This window comes from Plectropomus leopardus, chromosome 16 (genome assembly GCF_008729295.1).
Source record: "Plectropomus leopardus isolate mb chromosome 16, YSFRI_Pleo_2.0, whole genome shotgun sequence".
NCBI lineage: Eukaryota > Metazoa > Chordata > Actinopteri > Perciformes > Serranidae > Plectropomus > Plectropomus leopardus.
This window is the reverse complement of record NC_056478.1, coordinates 22838329-22847656: the sequence shown is the minus strand read 5'-3', so window position 1 is coordinate 22847656 and position 9328 is coordinate 22838329. Positions and strand designations below refer to the sequence as shown.

The window sequence follows — 9328 nt, the reverse complement described above, 5'->3', positions numbered from 1 at the left end:
AGTGGTTGCTCTAGTTAGTATTTTTCTGCTGCTGCGGTAGGCACGCTCTCGTTAAATTAAGCAGAAGTTGATGACACTTGACACTAACACAGGAGACATAGTTTTTCCTCAGTTGTGGCAGTTTTTCAAATGTGCATTTTTTAAACAACAGAAATTTCCTAACATCTGAGGTTATTTCATTTTCATACACAGTGTTTCTCTTGTCTTGACTTGCTGTGACATCAGTCAGTCTTTTTGAAAAATAATGTCTCAGGAACACAATCAAAATAAGCAGGTGTCATCATTTTGCAGTAAGCACAGTTTGAATAACATTTAAATTGTGGCTTCAGCTTCTTTAGATCTTTTTATTGTCTATTAATTACTTTATTATTTTTCAATGGCACCGTTCATTGTTAAATTTTTCTTACTGAAAAGAAATGGGGGGAAAATGTCCGTCATAAATTCCCAGCGCCCAAGGTGACATCTTTAAATTGCCTGTTTCCTATGACCGACAGTCCAAAACTTAAAAATTATTTGACTTTCAAATCCCCAAATCCAGTGTTTACACCCTTGTCATTGTAAAACATTAGTGAGACAAACGTGTCCCAATTCCATACCACATAAAAACACTATCTGTATGCTTGTTATACACAAATTGTCTTAGTACACTGTGCACATTCAGTATTTTCAGCTGTACTACAGGAAAAGAAGCGGCACGTGCCTCAAACAAACAGCAACTTTTCCACTTCCATTTGGATTTCACACAGAGAAGAACAAAGACTTAGAAATGATTTTGATTTCTAAAGTCTTTCTGGAGCTGTCTCACCAGTGTATTTTGTTTTTACAGCTGTCAGTTGCCCCTCCGTTTCCTTTGTGCGTTTCATTGCAGGGCAATACTGTACATATTTCAACTGATCGCTTGTGAATCAAAAGTGACGTACACAACTTTGTCTGCATACGGACTTTTTTGAGTACCTCAGTAACTTCATCTTGTTTCTACGAAAAAGGAAACAGGGTATGTTTGGAAAGGTTTTGGGACCTTTTCCTGCTTTTGTGAAGTGTATGGACTTATCGTATGGTGAAGAGGGACAATGAGTACTCTGAAATAGAAACCTCGCACTATGATTAATTTGAGCTCTGGTTTTTGTGATCATTAAATAATTTCAATTTTAACAGTCTTTCAGTATTTATGTATGTACAAATACGGTTTTATGTCTGAGAATTTGTGTATTTCTGTTTTGCGTTTGTGCCTCAGTGTGTGCTTAAGTTGATGAGGCACCCTTGACTTGTTGTTCGTGTATGTACACATTAATACATTTTTTAATAAAGTTTTTTTTTAAACGATATGTAAACCTGATTTATTAGGCTCAAAACCTGACAAGTTTATACAAAGTATGGAATTGGAACACAAGTCTGTTGCAGCTGTTACTTAAAACACTTTATGAAATCATTACTTAAATATCTTTTATCAGTCAAAATTGTTTAATGTTTACAGTGCCATAAAGTACTGACTGTTTTTTTTTCAGTTGACATTGAAACAATACTCCATGTAAACCAAAGTGTTTGCACTCCTCCTGTCTTCACAGTCTGCGAAAATTCTCGCTGTGCGGCCTCCTCAACAACAACACGGCCTTTCCTCCAGCCATAACACTCCCAGTGTCTGTTGCCCAGTTGTCCCTGTGAGGCAAGTCCTGCCAAGTCCTTCAAGCGCTTGTCTTTGGAGTTTAACAACATATGACTCTGTCCGTCTGTCCCCAGACTTTTTCCAGTTTAGGAATGTTGTCCCTGCCTGTTACAGAAGCACAAAGACTCTTGTCTTTGTCCACATCCGTCAAGATCAGATTCTCTGTCCGCTCTGAGAGTCCACTTTTGTTTCCACGCTCGTTTTGTATCCACACTGCCGGCATTCAGCTCAGCAGGGCTGCGCTGCTGCTGCACAGTCCGCCGTAACACCGAGCTGCAAGTAGACCAGAAGCAGTTACAGCACAAAACGGCCGTCTGACTGATTTTCAGTTTCTCTGTCAGTCATCCCATAACAGCAGCAGAGCAACAGAGCAGAGCAGGAGTGAAGGAAAGAGGCTACAGCTGAAGTAGGAGTGAAGCGGGGTAGGGGGGGAGAGTCTCAGCAGTCTCTAAAACCAATACAAATCCTTGCTCTTATCCTGTGCCTGCAGACCTATAAGAGGAGAAAGGAAAGGAGGGAAAGAAAGGGCAGTGGAAGAAAAGAAAAGCAAGAAAAGAAAAGAGAAGATTAGAAAAAAAAGCGCAAATGTCTTGTTGATAAAAGCAGTCGGAATTGCTCGAGGCAGAGAGGGGATGAAAGCAAGACAGCAACAGAAAAGGAAGTTGACAGCTGGTGTTAAAGTGCTGATTGACAGTCAGTTTGTTGATTTAAGCCACTTGTAGTAAGATGATCTGAGGCAGGGGGAAAAAGATTTCATTTTAATCTGGTTTTCATGCTTTCAAGTTGCTACTTTGCCACGTGGTCATACTGAATGTCTGTAATGTTGCTGCTTATTTTAACACTTCAACAGTCATTAGTTCTCTGTATAATTTTGCCCAAACTAAAGAGACATTTTCAGTGTGTCAGTATGGGAAAATGAAAATGCATCTAAATCTTCCTGTTATCAGTGATGACAGATGTCATCTTAACTTTAATGTTAAGATACAAAGCCTTTTTTGTCACTGGTAATTTTCACATCTGTCGAAGACTGTCTTTGTTGTGCATTCGCTCGTCACTTTTTGGTGTTTTTACTTCTTATTACTCTATATACTTGCCGGCACAAGTGAACCAGTGCTTGTAAATGCACAAAATCACAGATTTTTGTCCTGCATCTTAAACTGCGCAATTACAAATTATATCAGCAGAAAAAACTTAAAGCCAACCCCGTTTCATTGCCTGATAGTTACTTTTAGATTCTTCACATTGTAATTCTCTCTCTCTCTCAAACACTGTGCTGATTAAATTTAACACAATGTTCTGGTGCTGTTCTGATGGAAGCGCACAGTATTTTGTGGAGGTCTGCCATTATATGCCACCCGCAAAGAGGCTGAAGTTATTGTGTCCACCTGAGGGTCATATTTCTATAACTGTTTATCAGAGCCATTTAGAGCTGGTGCCGAAAAATACCCGTAACTACTGCAGAGCTGGATGTGAATGCCGATTGTATTCTTTTCCATCAAATACAAAAGCCTTGTTCGTGGGTGTTTTTTTTTTCAAGTGGAAAAGGAGCTCTATAAAGTACTAAGTTGCGAAAAGACAGTCATGAAAGAAAATGACAAGAATAAACCCATGACCTATAAACCAAGCATTTTTTTTTTGACCAAACTGTCATGACTTTGAAAAATGATGGATATCACTTGTCTCTCCACAGCTTTGCTATTGTTATTTCTGTGTACTGTGTACATGCTCGTCTGTGCGTCCCGAAAATTTCTGGGATTTTTCTACGTTTCTAGGTTTCTAGGAATTTAGGATGTTTTGGGGATTTTACCACATTTTTAGGATTTCAGCACATTTATAGGATTTTAGCACATTTAAAGGCTTGAAGGATGGCCCTGTAGCATTAAATGTTAAGGATGTTTCTATGATTTTAAGACTTTCCTCAGAATTTAGAAAATTTATAGGATTTAAGCATGTTCCCGGGATCTTAGTACATCTAATTTAAGGACATTTCTCGGATTTTAGGACGTATCCAGGATTTCAGAACATTTATAGGTTTTAAGGATATTTCTAGGATTTTAGAACATTTCTCGAACTTGAGGAGACTAGGGTCTTGGCTATGACCTCTGTCAGGGGGTGCCACTCTTGCACCTAATGTATACTTGAGTCCAAAAACAATTTCCAGAGTGAATCAGTTTATTTTTATTGTGAACTAATAAATGGCTACAGGGCCACCCAGCACCGTAGTCGGGGCCAGATTTGGCCCGTGGACCATAAGTTGAGTATTACTGCTTTAGGGCCACGTTTGATGTAAAAAAAAAATTGACAATACCTGTGTCCATGTTGAGTCCAATCTCTGCTCCAGCTCCAGTGAAGGCGCCACTCCAGCCCGAACTCGTCCCTGACTCCCCCTTCCCTCCCAGGTCACAGGGTGAGGCGCTGGGTCCTGGTACCGAGCTGCCAGATGTCAGTCGATGATGAGGCCTCACTGATGGCACCAGGAGAGAGCTGTAACGCGGGTCGAATGCAGTGCCATACATCTCGTGAACTCCCGGACGTGAGTATGCAGAACCCTGGCTGCCTATAGCGCCCCCCAGTGAGTAAGGATGGTGGTGGTGATGGTGGTGGTGATGGGTCGGGTGCCAGGATTCGGGGCTCGGTTGGTGAAGGTGGCTGTGCAGGGAGGCGGAGGAATACGGGTCCCCAGGGAAGGGGAGCTCTGTGTGGGGAGCTGACAGAGCGCTGCCCAGTGTGGAGGAGACTGACGGCTGGTAGGAACTGTTCCAGAAAGACGGAGGGAAACTTCTGTGGCTCATGGGGAATGATCCATCTGGGAAGACAGACATCCCCACAGGTATGTTGTAAGGGAAGTTTGTTGACTTTCCTGAAATAGTTACCAAGTTAACCGAAAGTAACTCATTGTCAAGTTAAAACTCAAGGCTTAAGGTTCGTTCTTGACCCAGAAACAGTTTGACCAGAAATCTTATCACTAGGTCCACTTTTTCCAAAGCTTTCAGCCATGTAATGTGGACATAATACCTTTTTTTTCAAAAGTGTTCCTCTCTAAAAATATCTGTTTGAGATCATTCATATTTTTGCAGAGCTAATTGCAGTTGCCGCACGGCGTTGTAGTGGTTAGCACTGTCGCCTCAGAGCAAGAGGGACAGGGGCCCGTCTGCGCGGAGTTTGCAGGTTCTCCCTGTGTCAGCGTGGGTTCCTCCCACAGTCCAGAGACATGCAGGTTAGGTTAACTGGTGACTCTAAATTGCCCGTTGGTGTGAATGTGAGTGTGATGTCTGTCTCTGTGTGTCAGCCCTGTGATAGTCTGGCTCAGGGTGTTCCCCGCCTCTCGCTGAAAGACAGTTCGGATAGGCTTCAGCCCCCCTGCGGCCACTGAGAGAGTAAGTGGGAATGGCTAGTGAAAGAATGGATAAATAATATCAGCTGAAAATGAAAATACCAGATATTTGCTTGTTTGAGCTTCATAAGTATTTGCTGCTTTTCTCTGTTATATGTAATTGTAAACTGATCGAGAAGACATTAATACTTCTATCATAGTTTTTATCATCCCACTGTATTATCATTCCATTTGATTAATGGAAATGGCTATGTTTGAACAGTGGGATACCATTTTATTTAAGCACCCTGTAATGTCTGTAACTTATAGGAATCTCTGTCATAAAGGAAATGTTACCAAAACTAATATATAAGAAAAAGCCTGGGAAAACGGCTCTTAACTGTTGTAAAAACAAAATAAAATAAATAAAACCCCCTTAAATGTAACTTAAATCATGCAGCACTCTAAATGTTGAGAAAAAAAATTAACTGAAATTTTAATAGGCCTGAAGAAAATCAGTGTCCATATCTCTAATCTGTCCTTAGTAAAGATATTCCTGTTGTCTGAATTGAATGCACTAAAAACAATGTGTAATATATTACACCTTTATGTGCTTTGAAAAAAAAATCTCCCTTAAAGCGACATACAAAACAATATTGATTTCTCAGTATATTATCATTATATATTTGTGGTGCATTACTTTCAACAACTACTGATGTTTATTTCCCTCAAACAGAAAGTCAGAGCGAAAACAAACTGCCAGTTGAGTAACAGTCTCTATTATAAGCAAAAGCTTACGCCCGTAAAATGCTCTCATTCTCCAGCTGTTATGATATCCATGTATTTATAGATGTCATATAACACTATAGAAATAACACTGTTTAATTGGTCATGCTCAGTATTACAATGGTTGGGAAACTAAACCTCAAGTCAATCCAATGTGACATTTTGAATAGATTTCACAAAAATTTAAATACAGTTTAATGCCAAATTGTTCTGGTTTCAGGAGAGAGTTTTAGTATCCTAAAATCTTTTAAAAGCCATGTCTTTTGGAGTCAAATTAAAAAAGGAATAAGAGAGGAAAATTAGAAACTGGCACCGTCAGATCAAATGTGCAACGGCCATCAAAATCCAAGTCAGTGCAACTTTGGAGCAAAAAGTGAGAATTTTGTCATTCATATCTGACTGAAGTGAGTAAAGAAAAACATTACCACCACTGGAAAAAGCTCTCCGTATCTAATTTTATCTTTGCATGACAAAATTTTGTCCAATGTTACCTGGTTGAAATTTGAATCCTGGATAGTGATACTGGCTTTTAACAGCCTCAGTTCCGCAACGTCAAAATAATTTAAAACGAGAAATATAACACACAACGTAGCATATATTGATAGCATAAACACTAGAATTTACCATAAAACATTAGAGCATTTCATGCGTTTCACTGGTGAAATTTAGTGTCCTGATGACAATCAAAATGGTTTTTCAGTAGCTCACACTGTAGGACAACACTGACACACACACAAAAAGACACACACACCTCTTACGGCCTTGTGGCTGCTTGAGGCAGGGTACACAGTTGTGTGGCTGAGGGCTCGACTGAAGTGTTCGTCCACTACGGTGCTGATGTCTCCCTGGAAGTAGGTGAAGAGAACACAGCGGGAGCTCAGGTACTCGGCTCCCGGCGGCAGCTCCTTGTCCTCCTCTTTGATCGCCGGGGGGCCGAGTCGGCTGCCGCTGTCCTGGGGGTCTTGCATTTTGGTATACAAGGCCAGTTTCTATGAAGGACATGCAGATTTACATACGTGTGTGTTATGACACTTTGTGTCCCATTTGCACATAGTCATTCTGCATAGACACACAGTTATTTGGGACGATTTCAGATAATATAAAGACCTAAATTAATCTGTGATATTTGACCTCCAAACCTCATAAAAATAGTTATTTCCTTTTTCAGCACACAATAGATGTATAGAAGATACATCTATCGCAACTTTTTGCCATCTGTACAAACGGACATAAATGATGATAAACTGATATGTTAACACAAGGGTGTGGCTCTTTTTTAAAATTAAAAATAATGGTCACAATACATTTATGTTGATATTGGGGGTTTTTATTGACACCTAATAGTTCACCTAGCTTTTAATGTACACTTGCGATACACAGATATACTGTCATGTAGAGTAATAAGAATGTTGTAATATTGGTTATAATAACTAACTATAATAACTACTTTTATACTCTTACTTTTTTATTACTTATACAAGGAATGGGAAAAAAGTCCAGATTATATGGTGCATAACTATTGATATATGAAGTTACTTTTAACTTACAGTAGAAAAGTCGTTTCATATTTCAAATTTAACCGTAAGGTTTTTAAAAACTATTATTACATGACATGTGCTTTGGTCAATACACACAAAACAACTTAGAATAAAAATCTTGCTAATATACAGAAAGATACATATTATAAAACTGTTGTGTGTGTAGTTTAGGAAGACTGTAGGTGGTTCAGAGGCTGTTCAGGTGACAGACAAAGTGAGTTTTGGCACTATGTGAAATATGCCTGGATGTTGACTTAGAGGTTTTAAGAGAGTGAAAAAAGACCTTTAAAGGGTCTAGAAAGACCCTGCAAAAAACCTGATGCTCTCAAACTGTTCACAAGCAGATGTGATATGAACAAGTAAAATTAAAAGTTCCATGATATCTTATTTGGGAACTAAAACAACAGTTATTCTTCAAAAACTGTTGACCACATGTTTGATTTTAATCCTTAGTTGGCTTTACTGGTTTCACATGATAACATTAGTAAGGAGATGCAATATGAAGCAAGTTATGCTGTTAGTAATTTATTGTGTTCAATCAGTTTTTGCCACAAATCAAAAGCCAAGTTCTAAAAAAATAAAGTTTTGTTCATTTTGAACGTGTAAACAAACTAAGGTACCTATCTGAATCAAATCAGTCAGTTTCTACTTAAATAAAGCGTATCTGTTATTATTAATTTAAAGAGGTAACAATAAATCTAACATTTTGGGTTTTTTTCTTCTTTTGACTACTACTATTACTAAAATTAGAGTAAATAGAAGAAGCAAACAATCTGATTATGGTTGTGTGAAGTACAAGACTTTGAAATTACGCATAATAAAGTTTTCCATTCGCTGCATAAGCTTTACGCACAAGATCAAATCCCCTACTCAAGTAGCGCATAGAGTCCATGTCTTATACGCTACTTTTTATGGTACTTTAAGTGCTGATTAAAAGTACATTTTTAGAGATATACAGGTTTAAGTGGTGTTAAGGACTGCAGAAGTTATATAACGTTTTTTTCTGTTGTTTTTTTTTAAAAATATAGTGTCCTCTGTTTTTTGGTTGCATGGGCAATCGTAGCCACTTTATCTCCTGCAATATGCAACATGCAATTAAGTTTTAATTGACGTTTTAATTCAAACACATAATATTAAAGTTTTCTGGAGGTTTAAGTCCAGAGTGAAGAGATAAGTAGTGCATTATTTCGCTCTTGAAAAACACTTTCTACAGAATGATCCATACCTGGTGGTGATAGGGGCTGTAGGAGCTGAAATAAGGCTGAGGACCAAACACTTGGTACATCACATCCAGGCAGCTCATGGCGAAGAAATCACGGAGAAGAACCAAGCTTCATTTAGAGAGCAGATCTGTTCAGTTCAGACGGAGAGGAAACGGTAATCCCGGTGGTGGAGGACACAGTGGACAGTGGAGAGGGTCTCTCTGTTGCTCTGCGCTCTTTACGCACTGATGGGCACACTGAGGGGAACCCCTTCCAACCTCCACCCCTCTCCCTCCACACCCCCAGCCTGACGCCTCCCTCCCGCCAATCAGAAGCCAGCGCTCCACCTCTGCCTTAATGGGCTTTTAATTACGGGACACGAAATCAAAGCATCAATATTAACTCAAATATCTACTTTAAGAATTGTTGCTGGGGTAGCCTTAAACATTTTACTATTTCAGTGATGGGATAAGTATTTAGATCCTTTACATAGGTAAAAGTACTAATACCATCCAATGAAAATTCTCTGTCACAGGTAAAAGACCTGCATTGAAAATGGTATGTGATTATAATCAGGAAAATGCACTTAAAGTATGAAAAGTAAAAGTAACCAATTCAGAAAAATCATTCAAAAAAAAGAACAAACCCAAAAACTTTAAAAAAAAGCAAACCTTAAAATTCAAAAATATTCTCAGAGCCGAAGAAAGAAGAAACCTATAATCAAAATCTAACCAAATATACACCCACCACTCAAAAATAATAAAAAACTAAAAAAGAGAAAGAAAAATGGTTATTTGATTTATATTAAACATCCGATTTTATCACC

The 9328-nt window shown here is 38.7% G+C and overlaps 1 protein-coding gene across 1 annotated transcript; it reads right to left on the bottom strand.

The window, feature by feature from the left end:
- Positions 1-2077: 2077 nt before the first annotated feature.
- On the bottom strand, positions 2078-8720 carry vgll2a (vestigial-like family member 2a). Its single transcript, XM_042504104.1, has 4 exons — positions 8526-8720; positions 6514-6751; positions 3972-4469; positions 2078-2155 (listed from the first exon to the last, which is right to left on the bottom strand). Exons 1-4 carry the CDS (start codon positions 8601-8603, stop codon positions 2112-2114), a joined length of 858 nt encoding a protein of 285 aa, XP_042360038.1. The 5' UTR covers positions 8604-8720; the 3' UTR covers positions 2078-2111.
- Between the last annotated feature and the right edge of the window lie 608 nt (positions 8721-9328).

Bases quoted from the DNA above. Each gene is read 5' to 3' on its own strand.
- vgll2a (XM_042504104.1), bottom strand. From the start codon at position 8,603: ATGAGCTGCCTGGATGTGATGTACCAAGTGTTTGGTCCTCAGCCTTAT. The intron at 4,470-6,513 runs GTGTGTGTGTCT...CTGTCTTCCCAG, and splicing joins CAGCCACAAGGCCGTAAGAG to ATGGATCATTCCCCATGAGC. The intron at 2,156-3,971 runs GTATTGTCAATT...CTCCTCTTATAG, and splicing joins TGGACTCAACATGGACACAG to GTCTGCAGGCACAGGATAAG.